Below are 18,755 nucleotides of genomic sequence, written 5' to 3' on the forward strand. Positions count from 1 at the left end.
AGATTGTCTATCTGTTGCCGAATTGCATATTCCAAGCGCATCTTACAGTGCTCTGCACACAGTAAGCGCTCATTAAATACGATTGAATGAATGAATGGTGCTCTCTACAGGAAGGGGAAAGGCAGGGAGAGGAATGACTGTTTTACTCATTCAATCGTATTAATTGAGCGCTTACTGTGTGCAGAGCACTGTACCGTGTTTCATTATCTTTCCCTAGCCATGTGTTGAAATCTTCCTTAGTAATCAGCTTATCAGATTTGGTATTGCCGCAATGAGCTTTTCCTGGAATTTGAGGAATCTCTGTAAACTTTTTTAACATATTTATAGGAAATTTGGCTTCTAATGAATTTTTTCATGCTACCATTTCTCAATGTGTAATTCCTCGTTTTGGCCAAAGTATTACATAAGTTAACATAAATTTTGTCAATGTACTTTTCCAATCCCTTTCTCAGCTCTTTAATGGTCATTATTCTTCCTTGACATAAAAAATGAAGATACAAAGAGATTAAATAACTTCCAAGAGTTATACCTCCGTTTGCTGTTCTCTTTCCATTAGTAGATTCATTTTTTGATGGTGTGGTGATGTCTTTGAAGTATACGACAGACTGTTGCCTCTGACTTAGACGTAGTCTTTGAGCCCTATGAGGAACAGGGACTACGTACAATTTGATTATTTTGTATCGACCCCAGAGCTCAGAACAGTGCTTGGCACATAATAAGCACTTAACAAATACTATAAAAAGTATTAATAGTATCGGTATCAATAACATAGGTACATGGCAATCTATGATATTACGGTTACCATCAGTGGTATTTATTGAGCACTTAACTGTGGGCAGTGCACTGCTAAGCACTTAGGAGAATACAAGACAACAGAGGTTGGTAGACATGTTCCCTGCCCACAACGAGCTGCCAGACTAAAGACGCATGCTCATTTCCCTTGGGAATCCTAAAATCAAAAGGAGGAAGGAGTGAATGTCAATTGATGAATACAGTGTAATTAACAGAGATAGAGAAAATAGGCACATAGGAATAAATAATGATTAATAAATATAAATAAACAATGAGGAATAAATAATAAATGCATCCTTCACGAGTGCTGAAGCTGAAGGATGGAAGCCAGGTTCTCCAATTTAACAGTGAAGGTAACTGACTTTTGAACATCTGAGTTCTATATATAGCTGTTTCTCTTTTTAAGGAAAGTGGGATCTTAAAAGAAAGTGGAAATGAATTACAAAGCTTCTTGTAGAATATTATCCCTGCTATTAACACCTCATTTTATGACTAGTGCAGTTCACTAGAAAAATGAGGATTTGTTTTCCTATGAGAACAATAAAACAGAAAACTACTTGGCACAGCCATGGACCAATCCTTAAAAATCCTAAAATAATTTCAGACATGCAATTAATTCCAAAGAATATCAAGAGGAGTTCAAGATTGTATTGAAAGAACAGCTTTACAAAGGAAGTTTTTTTTAAAAAAAAACCTGTTATTGTTCATGAAATAGAAATATTTAACAAAGGTCCAAACACAGCCATTTGATTTTCAGAGGACTGTACCTTTAATGGTTCTTTTATAAAGTCAGTTAGTTGGGATGTAACTACTTGGTATAAAACTTCCTCATTAGTTTTCACCTTTTACTTGTTTTATGCTCCCAAATAATGTGGAACTATTAATAAAATCTTCTTTTCCTCCCATATGTTCATACCCTCTCTAAAGGTAGCGGGGTTATGCACTATGATGGTATTCAAAGTTACTCCTTGTCTTAACAATACAGGTTCCAATATTGTTCTGGGTCATTATATAAAAAAAATGTTGAGTGAGAGGAACTAATAATTAGAATACTTGTGGCATTTATTAAGCAGTTTTTCTGTGCCAAGCTCTGGGGTAGATATAAAATAATCTAATCAGAGACAGTCCCTGTCCTATGGCCCAAGGAGGAGGGAGAAAAGGTATTTAATCTTCAATTTACCGTTGAGGAAACTGAGGCACAAAACAGTGAGGTGACTTGTCCAAGGTCACACAGCAGGCAAGTGATAGAACCCAACCCTGATTTTCAGACCAATGCTTCCAATGCTGGTTCTAAGATGATTTTTGATGGTAAATTATGACTTTTCAAACACGACTTCAAAAGAAATTGAGGCTGTTTCTGAAGATGATTTTCCCCTGGATTTATGTCCAAATAAGAGCAACCTGAAGGAAACACGTGGCAGTTTGGCTGAAGAGACAGAGAAGAGAATTTATCTTAAGCTGCCAATCCACAAGTGTGGGAGAAAAAAGGTTGTCTCAAAACAACACCAGGAAAGATGAGATGGCGATAAAGTCGCCCAAAAGAGCCATGTGAGGGTCAGGCTGATTAAAGTGGAGCACTGTGTTGAACAATAGCATTTTGTGCTGGAGGTTCTCTGTGGTAACTGTTTTCCCAAATATTACCAGACCAACAACTGTCCAGAGGGAAACAATTTTTAACAACTTAAGTTGGGGGAGAGTAGGGTAGCAATTCCTAACCAACCTCACAGCTGGAAGATTCACTTCATGCCCATTAAAACACTATCTATTGTTTTTATAGCACTGATCACACAAGGCTCTTGTGCCTTTTAAGTGGTCAGTGATTCCTTTGGCATGACACGTGGACTCAAAGAAAGAACCACCACAAAGAGAGAATGCTTTCTTCTCCAGGTTGGCCAAACCTGCGCTGAAGCTTCCTCTTGTTCCTTTTTGTGGATCAGTTGAAACACGGCGACTCAGAAATCGTTTTCACAACCACCACCTACTTCTAAGTTAACTGAGGAAAGGGTTAGGGATCAGCATTTTTATCCTATTCCCAAAATACTTCATTACTAGAATGGGTGTCTGAGAAGGCCGGGCTTGGCCAGGTAATGTCTCTCTCCCTACAGATCTTAGAAATGGATCCTCATTCATTCATTCATATTTATCAAGCCCTTAACTGTGTGCAAAGCACTGTACTAAGTGCTTGGGAGAGTACAATATAACAATAGACACATTTCCTGCCTACAACGAGCTTTCAGACCTCATTCATGAGGCTGAGGGAGCTTCAGCAGGAAGGGATGAGGAGAATGAAAGTATGGGAAGATGGAAAGTGATGAGGAAAGAAAGCAGAAGGGAAGAGGAATGGGGAAGGGAGGGTGGAGACAAAGGGGAAGAAGAAAGAGAGGAACAGGTAAGTCAGAAGAGGAGGAAATGGCGACAGGAGGGTGGGGGTGGGGGGCAGAAGGGAAATGAGGGGGAGAAGGGCAAAACAAGGACCAGAGTGGAAACAGCTTAGAACAGTGGAGAGGTAGGATAAGGGAGGAGTGAAAGAAGGTAAAGAGAGAAAGAAGAAAGGGTGAAGGAGGAGAGAAGGGGACAGAAGAGCAGTCAGAGAGGGAAGAGCCCAAAACCCTTGAGCAAAACCCAAAAGCCCTTGAAGACAGCCAGGAGCTGGGCTCAAGCTACCCACAGTTCTGTTGTGTAATGGGTGAAAAGGAGAGAAAGGTATCAAGAAAGTACCAGGTTGGTGAAGCTAGTACAAGGAGGAGGAAAAATGAGGCTTTAGGTAGAGGAAAAGGAAAAGATACCAAGTAATGTGGTGTGTGAAGCAACACGGCTTAATGGAAAGAGTACGGGCCTGGAGTCAGAGGAACTGGGCTCTAATCCAGGTCTGCCATTTGCTTGCTGTGTGACCTCAGCCAAGGCACTTAACCTCTCTGGACCTCAGTTTCCTCAAATGTAAAATGGAGATGCAAGACCTCTTCTCCCTCGTACTTAGACTGCGAGCTCTATATAAGATGAAGACTGTGCCCAACCTGATTATCTTGTATCTACCCTAGCTCTTAGTACTGTGCTTGGCACATAGTAAGCAAATACCATAATTAGGATGATGATTGTGCCAGCTGATGCCGCCTTACTTTCCAGAAGGAGAAACAGAAGGTCAGCAGGAGAAAAGAATGCCCGTACAGAGTCAGTGAGGTCCAGTGAGCATCTGGGAAAGCAGAGAGAAAGAATGTCTACCTCACAGCTCATGCCAAAGCTTGGGGGTTCATCAGAAAGATGGGAAAGGGCAAGCCAAGGAGAGAAAACCTACTTCCAAGAAAGCTTGGGTAGTTCGGAATGTCAAATGAGGATGCCAAGAATGTGGCAATTGACTTGGAAACACAGGGAACTTTGGAAGGGTTTAGGGGCTCAACAGGAAGAGATAAAGGGGATGGAAAGTCAGGTAATCAAAGGGCATGAAACATAACTTCCCTTTCAGGAGGGTCTGAAAAGTCACAAATAGCCCATCTTTCCATGCAGGTTTATTGGCTTTCTGGGAGTCACTTCAGTCAGCATAGTCACTTTGCTGCACTACCCAATGACTTGAGACAGACATCAAAGCTCCAATCAGAAAATCTGGCCCAGGGCTGCAATGTGTGGCACACACATTTAGTCAAGGAAGACTGCAAGGCATAACAAGGTCAGACAGTTTAGGAAACAGCATTATCCAGAAGGCCTGACGCAACATAGGGCCTGGAAGAATTGGGCAGATCCGCTGAGATTGAAGAAGAAATCCAGCTTCATCTGACAGTCTCCTAGGTCAGGGATAAACCCTATGAATAACAAAAAATAGGGTCCCAGAATAAACAATTAATACAATTTATTTAGCACTTACTTTATGACTTTCACCCCATCCTGAAGTTCCTCCAGGACAAGATTAAAGTCCAGGGAGGGGCATTTTAAGAATAGTAGTCACTGGCCAGGTTTTATGCCATTCAGTGGGTCAAAGACTTCTGGTTCCCGGCTTAGTCTGGATCATGCCCCCGGACATCCACTTAACTCTTTCAAAAGACAAGCTTCCTTTCTCTTTCCTGTAAGAGCACGTGTGCCCCCCTCCCCGCCACATGAAATATACATCTACAGACACAAACGATTCTTGGCATTTAGCAAAACTGGCAGTACCTGAAAATTCACTAGTCATTTCTTACAGAGAAGCAAGGGTGGACTAGTCGAAAGAAGACTGATCTGGCAGTCAGGAGACCTGGATTTCAATTCCAGCTGCGCCACTTGCCTGTTGTGTGACCTTGGGCAAGTCACTTGATTTACCTGATTAAGTTGTATTTACCCTAGTGCTTAGACCAGTTCTTGACACACAGTAAGCACTTAACAAGTTCCCAAAATATTATCATTATTGTTATAACTTGACTTCTCTGTGCCTGTTTCCTCATTTGTAAAATAGGGAGCAAATACCTGTTCTGAAAAGCGGTGGCCTGTCAGTTATGAAGCGGGACGGAGTCCCAGGCAAGAGCAAAGATGCTGCTATCATCCAGTGGCTTTTTCTTTTGGGGATTTCTGTGGTGGTGGCTGTTTTTCCTCAGTGACAGAGCTCATCCCTGGGAGACTGAAAAATAAAGTGGATACTTTATTTCTCCCAGGAAAAACCAGGGCAGTCACAAAAAGCCTGGACCAACGCTACAAAGAGAGATGACCAGTATGGTCTTGCCTTTCCTCCCCTCTCCTGCTTGATTGGACCCTGGGAAAGGTGGACCATCCATACCCCCACCTTACCCTAGATCAGCCCCATGCACATAGGCCCATGTGGGGGACCGGGTGGAGGGAGGCAACTCTGACACCTGTGCAGCCCATATTTCAACTGCACTGTTAGGGGTGGGAAGTTCCTCAGGTCCCAGTAGGGATTCTGGGTCAGGCAAACTACCCTTGTGTCTCCAAGAATGCTCCCATCACCCTGTGATCCTGCCCTTGAGACCGGCAGAGACCAGTTTTGGGCCTGCTTCAAGAGCTGGATCAGAGAGGAGATGGAAGAAAGCAGCTGGACCTCTAGGGCTAAACCCAGAGAATTGTGTTTACTATTTCCTCTCTGGGACGTGGACGCACTTAGAATGTTTCTCCATCAGAATTTGATCCTGGAGAGGTTCAGAGGAGCCAAAGGGCTGGCCACTTGACTTCATAGGTCACATGCCTTAGATTTTACTTTGAAACAAAATCACAAATGAGAGAAAAATCCAAAAAGCACTTTTAATGAGAAAACTGAGCCAGAGTCCTTGAAATTCAGTTTCTGTTCTTTTTGGCTTGGCTCTAAAGCATTTAGGGAAGCTTCACCCACAGAATCAAATTTCAAAAGAAAGGACAGTTACCTTGAAGTTTCATGAGAAATAAGGCATACATCAGTAAGGCTGTTCAGGAAGTCACAAAAGCTATTTCACAACTTCATTTTCTCTCCTCAAATGGAAAAATGTCAAAGCAGTTGATATGATTGAAAAACTTGCAAACCCAAATGACCCCTCTAGAAAAGTTATTGACAGCCATTTAATTTTCTTTCAAATATCCTATAAAATAAACATAGTATACAAAATACAGTAAAATGCACTTTTCCCATTGAAAATAAATATATTCAACTTTTTTAGAAACTTCATAACTCTAATAAACACCCTGGGAGCGTTTATTGAAGAAATTAAATCTAAAATGTTTTTCTCCCTTCACAAAGTGAACTTAACCTGTAGAACTTACCTCCATAACTTGCTTGCTCTATCAACCTCTATAGTTGGTTTGATTCGAGCCAGGCATTGCTACCTCCTTTTAGTGTGTCAGTCTCTCACTGATTCCTATTTTGGAAAAGAATCAGCCTCTTAAGCTTCAGCCTTAGGTTCACAGGTGTCGACTGCCTTATTAAAGGTTTGGAAAGGAAAGCTAATGCTAATTGATTACCTGTGGGACTTGACACGTGACAATAAACATTTCACTGAACACTTATCAGTTAATATAATATAAAGAACAGCATTTTAAAGATCTTTCAAAGAAAAGGCTAAACTGAAAGTGCTGTACCAAAGACCATTTTGCCCTTTTCACAACGGTTGTCAATCTGCACATTTTACTGGGCCCGAATGCTACCAAAATATACAGACTGACACGCATGCTTATATACACATAGATCCCTGATTAGCTTGCAGGCACTGGGTTAGCAAAAAACAGTGAAGCCCATTTCCCAACTTCAGTAAACATTCCATTTTGTTCACTGACCCATCTTTTGTATAAGTTTAGTATCAAGCTTCCGAGAACAAATCACAGAATGGGTGGCTTCAATTACTCTCTCCTACCAATTAGTGAATGTGACTGAATCAGTGTTTGACAAACGAAATACCTCATGGATATTGGGCAGGTTTGACCGTCTCCCTCCGACGATGTTTAACACGTTTAAGAAAAGCAGACCTTTAAACTAGCACTTGAATCTGAGTCGTTCCTACCCATTAACGGATCGCACCCAGATGGATGAAAGTCCATGACCCAGAAAGCAGGACGAGGCCAGAGATGGATCCGCCCATTTCGGCGGCTTTGTTCTTCAGCGTTGTCTACAGCTCCTCCATTTCAAAGTGCGTATTCAGGCTGTGGGCCACGGATGTGTGTTCGAAGATCCTGGTCAGGTTTGGTTTCAGCAGCTCTACTGAATGACAGGACAGGTGCTGGGAGGCTTCTTCCTTCAAGGGCGTCATCTGCTCAGCCCCACGGTCCCTTCTGTCGTAGTACAGTGCCCAGAGAAGGGTAATGGTAAGGATCATAGCCAGGATTTGGGTCACACCAATGGAGATTCCCAAGAATCGCAGCACTTGCAGCTGCTTTGTGCCCCTCAGGAATGTGTACATCTTCTTCCCACAGCCCTGAAATACAAACACACACGCACGAGGGGTCATTACCGCTTTGGGTCTTTCTCCTGGGGTCGCCTAAAAATAAATGTAGACGTTAACTCCACTGTGGCCAATAAGACTGTCACACCTCCGCAGTTCTTAAAAAAGCCTTCCCATCAAAATGCCAGAAAACTCAATCCCCCCTCCTGTGGGATGCCCAGACGTGGCTTCATTAATTCCTTCTCACATAGACTGGAAATAGTACACGAACACAGAGCTGCAAAGCTTCATCCAGGACTCCAAAGGCTGCCACCCAAGAAGAATATTCCTAGAAAAACAGTCCATTCTCCAGTCTCGGAACGTTAAAGCTTGAAGTTGTGTATCCAAGATAAAGAGGCAGGGTTCGGTTTTAAAGAACCACAATGGTAATTAATACTTTGAATTCATAAAATTCCTTTCCTCCCTGTTTACAGTGGCACACAGCCTCTCAACATCATCATCATCATAATGACATTTGCCAAGTGCTTTCAATGTACCAAGCAGTATCCCAATAACCACAGATCCAATAACCACATTTTGGCTGGCTTGAGCAGTATGAAAGGAAGAGAGGAGACAAATGGGTGAATTTTTTTCACCATTTTCCCTCCCCTCCTTCTGGGGACAGCATCAGATATTAGACATGTGCAGGAATAGGGCAACCTAGGGACTTCTGCCCTAACCCCATATCCTGAGAGAAAAATTTAGAACTTCATCACTGGTATTCCTCCATTGCAGAATTTGCTCTCTGTGGCACAAAGTTAGGACGGGAATTAAGTCGGCTCCTTCTTCAATTAAATCCTTCTTCCTCTCGACCAGATACTATTTTACAGAATGTCTTCCCCAAATAGATTGTAAACTCTTGAGAATTAAGTACTGTCTGAGAGTACTGTCAGGCACTTAGTTCATGTTTGGCACGCAATAGTTAACACCCAGTAAATACACTGATTGATTTAACTTAATTAAACGTTCCTTGATTTAATGGGTTAAAAGGTTATTACACAGAACAGTCGGGTCACGTGACATACTGGCCAGGTTTATTTAGAAAGAAATTTACGTATGCATTTAGAGAGAAAATGATTGCAGGGTAAGATCACTTAGTCTATTTGGTCCAGTGTGTTTATCTCAATCGATCGGTCGGTGGTTTTTATCGAGTAATTACTGTGTTCAGAGCACTGTATTGAGGGCTTTGGAAAATACAAGACAAAGAGTGTTGGTGGATGCCATTCTGCCCACAAAGAGCATACAGTTTACAGGGGGAGACATACATTAAAATAAATTACAAATAGGGGAAAGAGTAGAATAAAGGGTTGGCAGGGAACATGTCTACCAACTCTTTCGTAGTGCACTCTCCCAAGCACTCTGCACTCAGTAAGCGCTCAATAAATACAACTGATTGATTGCTATTTACATAAGTGTTGTGGGGCCGGAGTATATCAAAGTGCTCAAGGGGCACATGGCCAAGGATGCAGAAGGGAGGCTGGATAGGGCAAATGAGGGCTTAGTCAGGGACATCTTGGATCTCACCTAAAATCACATCTTCAGATCTCATCCCTGACTCTGGACACTTGAAAGGCACAGAAGCTCACAGAAAGTTGTGCTCAGAATCGATGGTGCAAGGTCGAGCTCATGCTCCTCCAAGTAGTCAAGGAGTTGTTTTGTTCATGGCCACACCCTAACGGAACGGAGCCCACTTGCCCCAGTGACCGACTGGAAAAGAAGATTCTTTTCAATGTCTCTTGAACTAGACTCTAGTCTCTGATCACTTTGTTCAGTTATCTAACCCAGTGCTTAGTACAGAGCTTGGCACATAGTAAATATTTCACAAATACTGCGATTACTATTATTATTCAAACTCCGATCTAACAAGCCCAGCTCTAATCCCTTCTTTCACAGAGGCAGCATCTTAAAGGAATGGTTTCGACTGATGACAGTAACGAGGGCAGTAAAAACTGGCACTTGAAAGGAAATATTAATAGTATGTACTTCAGTAGAAATGGAATCTGAATCTCTCTCTCTCTCTCTCTCCTGGGGTTTGAAGCTAGAGTGGCACTCTGCAGATAAGTTCCTCTGGAACTACCAGGTGCCAGGAAAGATGAATTCAAGTGACAGAGGGAAAGCACACTCCAGAAATTTAAAGTGACCCCTCTTGTCCCTTAATATTTGAGTACTTTATTCCTGTTGCATTCTTTTTTGGGTAGTACCCAAAGCCATGATTATGAGTTTGTTTTTTCCCCTCTTTTTATTTTCACCATAAACTGATAGGTCGTAAATCTTCCTTTGTTCTGAAATCATCCCAATACCTTTCACAGTTAATGCAGCTCTGGCCTAAATTTTCTGAATTCTTTCCAAGCTGAATGACCTTCTCATGTCACATAATCAGTGGTATTTATTGAGTACTTATTGTGTGCAGAGCACTGTACTAAGCACTTATCCTTTATACTCTCAGCCCTGGACCTTGTTCAGGGTTCCTGAATAGGGCAAACTTCAGGACCAGCATCAGCTGGGCACCACCACTCACCTCAATGTAGCTTGAACACGGGTGAACTGTTCTCCCCACAAGGAAAGGATCCCCGATATGGGTGGATAGCAGCCCAGCGAGCCTTGTCACTGGTCCAGTGAGACCCTCCCCGCCCCCGGAAGAATAGCTCAATGTTTAATCTACTCTATAATTTTCCCACTCCAAAGCAGAGGTTAAGTTTAAAGTCCACACCAACGGTGAAACTGTGGTTGGTAAAAACCAAAGGCTCAAGGGAAAAACAGGATCGGAGCGTGCCCAGCTACAGTCGGACTGGGCATTCTCACTTTTCTGACTGGATGCACTCACACAAAGATGCCGCCCCAGCAGCGCCACACTCCCTCCACGTGCTAGACGGTCCAACAATTCCACTTCCTCTGCCAAAGCATCCTATCCCATTCCCCCTTCACTGACCACCTCTTTGGTCTCTCTTTGAGGCCATGACTAATGGCAGTGAAATAGAGAGAAGAATGCAGAGCACTGTGACTGGATTTTAACAGCGAGGCCCACAATGCCACACAGACATGTGGAATAATTTTTACGGTATTTGTTCAGCACTTCCTATGTGCAAAGCACTGGGGTAGATACAATATAACCATATCAGATGGTCCCTGTCCCACCCGAGGCTCGCAGTTTAAGGAAGGAGAAGACTTGGAACGGGAGGTGGGGGACCAAGGAACAAACACGGGAAACCCATTACTCAAGTCTGTGTACTTTAGGAGCCAAAGAAACATACATAATATTGTGTGAATAATCAAGTTTTCTGTTAATGCAGGGGGGTTGCATTCTTGCAGAAATCTTACATGAAAGAAAATTCAAATTCAAGTTGTAAAAAAAAAATCATCACCCTGTGCCCGACAGCACGCTCATGCAAACAATCACTGATTCCCACATCAGGTGACATTATAGTCAGACAGACGTGCATCGTCAGAAAACTGTTCCATTACGTTCTGTCCACAACACAAAGTATAAACATGTCTTCCGGCAGAATTCAGCAGAACTGGGCAGCAGAATTTAGCAGAATTTGGCATGTGGCCTAGTGGACCCACCAAGGGCCTGGGAAACACACAATCTGGATTCTCATCCTGGCTCTGCACTTGCCCACTGTGTGACTTTAGGCAAGATGCTTAATTTCTCTGTACCTGAGGTTCCTTATCTGGATTCTCCCAAGTGCTTCTATACGTTCTGCACCCAGTAAGCATTCAATAAATATGATTGAATGAATGAATGCATTCAATACTGGTTTTCCCTCTTAGACTTGTGAACCCCATATGGGGCAGGGACTGTGACAGACCTGATTATCTTGTATCTACCCCCAGCAGTTAGTACAGTGCTTGGCATAGCACTTAACAAATATCACAATCATCATTATTATTATTACTCCAAGCTAAGATTGGTAAAAATTGTCTAACTGGAAAGAATGATTAGTAAAATCTCCAAATCGGTTAGGAATTTCTTCCCAATCCACGATCAGTGGCAGAATCAGTGAGGGGAAACTAAAGTAAATATGGGAGAAACTTTGAAGGGGGGTGGGGGGGAACCAGTCACCCAACTCTCCTCCCCACACACTCCTTGAACCAGCTCTCCCTAGCTGCTTTGGGCAAGACTCCCCCCTCTTCCACTCTCCCCTTGCCACCACCTCCTACTGGGACCTTTGATGGATTCCTAGTCTCTCTCGGCCTATTCACCGGATCTGTCAAAGGTGTTCAGCTGTCATGCTGTTTCTGTTTCTGTGTGGTGGACACCTGTTCTCCAGACCTAGGCATCTGTCAGAGGGAAACACTTTCAGTCCAAGTGTTAGTGATATGCCTCTACAGAAAAAAGCAGAGCGAGGCAGAGAGAGAGGGAGAGGCAGAGAGGCAAATAGGCAGAGAGAGAGCGGGAGGCAGAGAAAGATGGGCAGAGAGCAAGGGGGAGGGAAAGAGAAGGAAAAATAAAAAAAAAACTGAGGTTAAAAAGGAATTAAAACTGTTTTTGAAAAAGTCAGTACCAACCCTTCCTGTACTGAAGCAGTGATGAGCATTTGGCCCAGTTTTATTCCTGGAACGGAAATCACCAAGCATCAGAATAAATTCTAAGGAACCCCAAGAGAAAATCATAGAACAAATCTTTTTTGACTCAGCTTTCGGTTTTTCAGTGAAGCACTACATTTCTCACATACAAACTGTGAATCTAGTGGGGGAGACACACATTTAAGTAAATGTAATATAGTTTAAATATAGCCCAGCCCTCACACTTTGCTCCTCTAGTGCCAGCTTTCTCACTGTGCCCCAATCTCGTCTCTCTCACTGCCGACCCCTTTCCCACATCTTCCCTCTGGCCTGGAACTCCCTCCCCTCCATATTCACCAAACCACCATTCTCCCCATCTGCAAAGCATTATTAAGGTCACATCTCCTCCAAGAGGCCTTCCCCGATTAAACCCTCTTCCCCAACTCCATCTCCCTTCCGTGTCGTCTATGCACTTGGATCTGTGACCTGCGGGCATTTGGCATTCATCCCACCCTCAGCCCCACAGTACTTATGTACATATCTATAAGTGATATATTATAAAGTATCTGTCTGTCTATCCCCTCTAGACGTAAGCTCACTGTGGGCAGGGAATGTCTCCTCCAACTCTGTTGTATCATGCTCTCCCGAGCACTTAGTACAATGCACTGCACACAGTAAGCACTCAAAACACACCACTGATTGAACAAATTTCAGATAATATACAGTGCATAAGAGCTATGGGGTCGGGGATGGGAAGAAACCCTAAGTGCTTAATGGGTAAAGACTCAGGTGTGTGGGTGATACAGTTGAGGGGAAAGTAGGGTGGAAATCAATCAATGGTTCTTATTGAGCGCTTACTATATGCAGAATACTGTACTTAGATATTGGGAGTTTACAATAGAATTAGCAGACACCTCCTCTGCTTACAGTCTAGAGATGAACTTACAGTCTAGTGGTGGGAAGATGGGAGAGCAATCAAGGAAGGCTTCCTGGAGGCAATGGGATTCAAGTAAGGCTGTGAAGATGGGGAATGGAATCTGGCTGATTCAAATTTCACTCCCTCCCTCAGGAGCAATGTCTTTCCAAGATGCGGGAGGGCTAGAAGGGTGTGGGGTACAGAGTTGGGGACACAGACAGAGAAATCACAGGACGGGGGGGGGGGGGGAGCGGGGGAGGGAGGGGCAGCAGAGTTTAAATGGCAATGGGTTCTCCGGGGGCAGCTTCAAAGGGCTTAGACCATTCCCTGCCCGATCCAGACCTAGCCTGTCCACGCTCAGGAACAAAGGCCTGAAACTGCAGTACAAACACAAACACACAGACATACAGACATACCCCGCTGAGAGCCAAGGACAGTGATATCTGGAAGAAGAGCTCCCCTAGGGTCCCAGGGTTGAGCTCTAGACTGTAATCTCATTGTGGGCAGGGAATGTGTCTATTGTTGTACTATAGTCTCCCAAGCACTTAATTCAGTGCTCTGCACACAGTATGCGCTCAGTAAATATGATTGACCGACTGACTCTACCCCAGAGTCTTGTTGTGAACTTGTTCTCTCTCACCCGCGTCCCAAAATTCCCCTATTAGGAGAAAGCAATTGACAAGAGATGAGCAAGGTATGGTGAAGCAGGAAGTGGGAGTCAGATTGAGCAGCTGAAAAGACAAGGTCCGGGGAAAAGCAGGGGAAAAGAGTTTACCCAAGGATCAATGGACTCTCATTACTAAATCCACAGCATTAAAGCCTAATTTTCTTCCACTCGAAGGGAGAAATGAAAACCCTCTGGAATTCAAGCATGTCATGACGATTTCCTACAATATTTTCAGGTCACGAAAGAACTTAAGCACTTAAGTAGAAAAAGAACCCTAAAAACATCACTGTCTTGGAAGTGCCCAACCAGCCACAAAGAAGATATTAATGTAGATGATCACAAAAGTAAATTACATTGGTTTTCTGTTCTCAAGGTAAAATATTCTGAGAAAATTACACTTTCTGTTCAAATAAAACCAGCTCCGTCTATTGCTTTTGGATAACTGGGAGGAACAAAGAAAGATGGGTTAGCTTGCCCAAAATGCTAATCGGAAGCAGTATTCCAAATATGCTCGTCAGCTGCCGGTAAGGAAGACGAACCCTCTCAAAGAGTACAAGCATCAATTCCTACATCTCTTGGAATCCATTCTCGTTGAAATGGCAACAGATTTTGTTAGTTAGGTTAGGTTGCCTGTTTGCACATAATTGAAGGCCTGAAATTCTTCTCTGTTAGATATTCAAAGGAAGAAGGAAGTTTCGGGAACCTGAAAATAAGCAGACATCTCTCTGATCCTGACAGGCTTGATGCCTTTATATTCTTCACTTTTATTTTGCTAGTTCAAAGTCTAAAGGGTGCTCTAGTTGGCGATCTGAAAATTAACATTCTCATCAGGATAACAGAAAAAAATTTGAAATATAACAGCCGATGATAGGCGTCAAGATTAAGATTTCTCCGATAAAATATAGCTTCAGGTTTTATAGACAGTCTTCAGTCCTACCTGTTTCTCTGTGAAATTTTAGCAAGCAATGGATTCGTAACAGTTAATGGTATTCCATGGAAAATTACAGTCTACAGTTCTCCCATTTGGCATTAAATCAGAAAATGAGGGCATCAGACACTGAAGAACAAAAACATCTTTTTATGGTATTGGTTAAGCACTTACTATGTGTGTTAAACACTATTTGAGTGCTGGGATAGCCACAAGTTAAGTTGGAAAGTCTCTGTCCCACATGGACCTCAAAGTCTAAGTAGGAGGGAGAAAAGCATCATTGAAAAAGCCCTTTTAAGGACATTCTCAGAGTGGCTTTTATAATAAAAATAATAATAATAATGGTAATTGTAAAGCGCTTACTTTGTGCCAGGCACCCTGCTAAGTGCTGGGGTGGATACAAGCAACTCAGGTTGGACACAGTTCCTATCCCACATGGGGCTCATAGTCTCAATTCTCATTTTGAATCATTTTACAGATGAGGTAACTGAGGCCCAGAGAAGTGAAGTGAGTTGCCCAAGGTCACACAACAGACAAGTGGCGGAGCTGGGATTAGAACCTACGACCCTCTGACTCCCAGGCCCGTGCTCTATCCACTCCGCCAAAGTAGGTCTACTCAGATTCCCACATGACCTACAGTGCTTTTCATGAAGAGCAGCAGCATGGCCCAGTAGAAAGAGCACGGGACAAGAGTCAAGGACCTGGGTTCTAATCTTGCTTCTGCCACTTGTCTGCGGTGTGACCTTGGACAAGTCACTTCACTTATCTGTGCCTCAGTTACCTCACCTGGAAAATGGGGATTAAGAATGTGAGTCCCATGTGGGTCATGGATTGTGTCCAGACTGAACAGCTTTTATCTGCCCTGGTGCTTGGTAGAGTGTCTAGCACATATTAAGCACTTAGCAAACACCATTAAAAATAACTAGTAATAATAATAATTAATAGCATATTGGATTTGTGTTAATTTGTTTTCCAAAATTATTTCACCTAAGTAATCCCATTTTATCTCCATTCATTTCTGGGAAGTAAAAATTATGATCGCTGTTTCATAGATGAGGAAACCAAGGCCTCAAGTCATTAACTGACTTTCCAAGATCCCTCTCAGCAGAATGAAAAGTAGAGATTCCCAAACTTCTGACTCTTAGATTGACCAGGCCCTGCTGCCTGAATCTAAGCAAATAGTTACAACGGTAGGAGTATAAAACAAAATGGCATCCTCCCGAAAGAGCCACTCCCCATCTTCAAGATTGAATAATCAAAGAGTTTGGATGAATGGAAAGGCCTTAGGGAGAGTTAGGGTCTGTCTCAAAAACTGTCGGGCCTAATTCTTCACCCTTCATCAGGGGAGCACAGGCTGCTGAAGTTCACACCCAGGAGCCTCTGTGTACTCGACTGGGAGATGCCAATGCCAAGAACGTATTCCCCTGACCCGCAGCCCATTCCTGATGTGAAGTGCTAAGCAAGAATTGTTGGGGAGGAAAGAGGTGGCAGAAGAGAGTGCCACGGTCTTTGCTCACCTCCTGACAGGGACTGAGATTGGCAGAAGAGGGACAGTGGGGGAGAAAGTGCCGCTGGTCTTCACTCACCTCCTGATAGGGAGTGAGTATGGCTTGAAGCAAGCCAGAGACTTCAGGCGGGCACATGCGCACGGCAAGCAAAACAAACTGATTATTGTAGATCCTACGATAACTCAGATTGTATTTTAAATGGTCTTTTAGGCAATTTCGTTAAATGTCAGACTAGAACCAGGGAGAATAATACTCTAAACGTTACCTCTAGGTTGTTTTTTTCCAAGACTAACCCCATGCAAGCAAAAGCAACTGGCTCCTCATCAGTGATCCAGAAAAGATCCCATAAGTGGCTCATCAAGGAACCACGACCATCGCGTCCAGCAATCCATGATGTGAACAAGAGGCTCTGCCACTGCAACCTAAGGAAGCTGAGAGAGAGAGTGGTCCCTCTTCAGTTGGCTCCTGGAGATTACCCAGAGACAAATTGCCAAGCTTGGGCAGGCCACGGGGTCTGGGTTCATGACCTTGGAGGTTTTCAGGATTATGACTTCAAGTAGCCAGCATTTCAGCTGGGTCCAGCTGCCCTGCCGATTATTCCATCTGCCTTCGGCAGAGGGATCTTCTGGCCCAGGGGCTGAAGAAGCAGGGATGGGGGTGGCAGGGGAACCAGATCCCGCCTTGCGGACTGACTGCATCAACCTGGGGAACTCATCCACACTCTGACACGAGTTGAGAGCTCACTGTGTATAGTTCTCTGAGCCAGGTGCGGAGGGAATTACTTGCAAAGTGAGAAGTAAATCCTCTGCCCTTCTCCTCCTCCTCGGCCCCTCCCCTTCTCTTCCTCCTCCCCTCTTTTTCTTCATCTTCTCCCACCTCCCTCCTCTTCTTACAAATGGGAGTTATGACAGAAGCTACAGAAATATGTACCAAGACACAGATGACACAAATGTGAGCCCGTTGTTGGGTAGGGATTGTCTCTATCTGTTGCCGAATTGTACTTCCCAAGCACTCAGTACAGTGCTCTGCACACAGTAAATGCTCAAAAAACGCGACTGAATGAATGAGATGTACATAACCACAGCTATAAAGATAATACCTTGGACTCCAGGAGCATTTAATTTTGCCAGAAAGTATCCCTATAAGGTAAAGGGGAGATATTTCCATTTTAATATATTTTATTATAATCAATCTTAATGCATTTTAATATCTTCCCATTTTACAGACAAGGAGACTGAGGCTCAGAGACATTAAGGGCTTTGCCCAAGATCAGACAGCAAACCACTGGCAGAGCCAGGACCCAAATGCAGGACTCTTGATTCCGTAATAGAGCGAAGAATAAAAAATAGATCTAAATCACAAGACATGTTGGGATAACCAATAGACACATACAAACGGTTAGATTCATGAGTACTGAGGTTGCTGGTGAGATGGCATGCATGATGAGGAAGGTGGCAAGGGGTTAGTCTTGGAGAAAAACCTAGAGATAACATGTATAGTAATATTCTCCCTGGTTCTAGTCTGACATTTAACTCTAAATTGCCTAAAAGACCATTTAAAATACAATCTGAGTTATCGTAGGATCTACAATAATCAGAAATTAGTAACGGCCGACTTTAATGAAGTTTCTGAAGAAAACTATGCCTCTTCATCCATGATATAGCCTAATACTTCACACGGGCTAATGAATGGTATGAGGGAAACGCTTCATTTTTCACTCTGAAACAGTCTTTTGGTTTCGTTTGTTGCTTCTTTTTAGATAGTCACTGAATCCTGACCAGTTACTGCCAGAAATTAGTAGGGGGCTGATTTCATACATCACTTAAAGGACATTTAGCCAATTGTATCGTTACATACCCAATATTCTGCCCACTACTGTCTTTTTTTTCCTACTCACAAAATAGATAAAGGCTCTTTGGAAGGAGTATTTACCTAGGAATTTATTTGCCAATTTTTCTTTTGGCAGGGATGTCTGCCCTTCTAATCCTGAACTGAGAGTTGACTGCTGATTTTACATTGTGCTATACTAGTGTATTTAATCACCAATGCTGGTAGCTGTTCTTCTTTGGTATATAATAATGTAATTATGAATACTATTTGCACTTTCACCCTGAAACTATTCCAAGTTTAGGATGTCATTTTATAAATCTAATACACCCATTATCTAGCGCCATAATACTACAGAATTGTTAATATTAGATGCCACAAAATAAACCTGACTCTGCCAGACTTCCTAATGGAAGGAACACTTAATATTGGACAGGGCTTGTTTATGTGGGACCATTTTCAGTAGTACAAGCAATTGTAGCTTCACACAATAAAAATCTAAAATAAAGCCCTCACCTATTTCCCGCAATCCTGATGCACAGTTTAATTGAATCAGGAACTACCCGACACATTTTCCTTTCCCAAACACATTTTGCGATTGAAAAAACTCAATTTCCTGACACCTCAATTTTATAAGTCACCACCATCTCCAAAGCATCCATCATAGATCTGTTGAAAACCTAACAAAGCTTCCTGGCAGCAGTGTATGAATCAAGTGCAGTAAATGCGACAGTCTGCAAAATAGCACATT

General features: G+C 43.0%; 1 protein-coding gene across 3 annotated transcripts in view; it reads right to left on the reverse strand.

The window, feature by feature from the left end:
- Positions 1-5,995: 5,995 nt before the first annotated feature.
- The window catches only part of TSPAN12 (tetraspanin 12), a 50,857-nt gene continuing 38,097 nt past the window's right edge, over positions 5,996-18,755 (reverse strand). For all 3 annotated transcript variants that reach the window (XM_029073900.2, XM_029073902.2, XM_001516297.5), the window contains exon 8: positions 5,996-7,646. In XM_029073900.2, coding sequence (XP_028929733.1) covers positions 7,341-7,646 — 306 coding nt within the window. In that variant the 3' untranslated portion in view covers positions 5,996-7,340. The remainder of the gene's footprint in view (positions 7,647-18,755) is intronic.

Source organism: Ornithorhynchus anatinus, chromosome 10 (genome assembly GCF_004115215.2).
Source record: "Ornithorhynchus anatinus isolate Pmale09 chromosome 10, mOrnAna1.pri.v4, whole genome shotgun sequence".
NCBI classification, from domain to species: Eukaryota; Metazoa; Chordata; class Mammalia; order Monotremata; family Ornithorhynchidae; genus Ornithorhynchus; species Ornithorhynchus anatinus.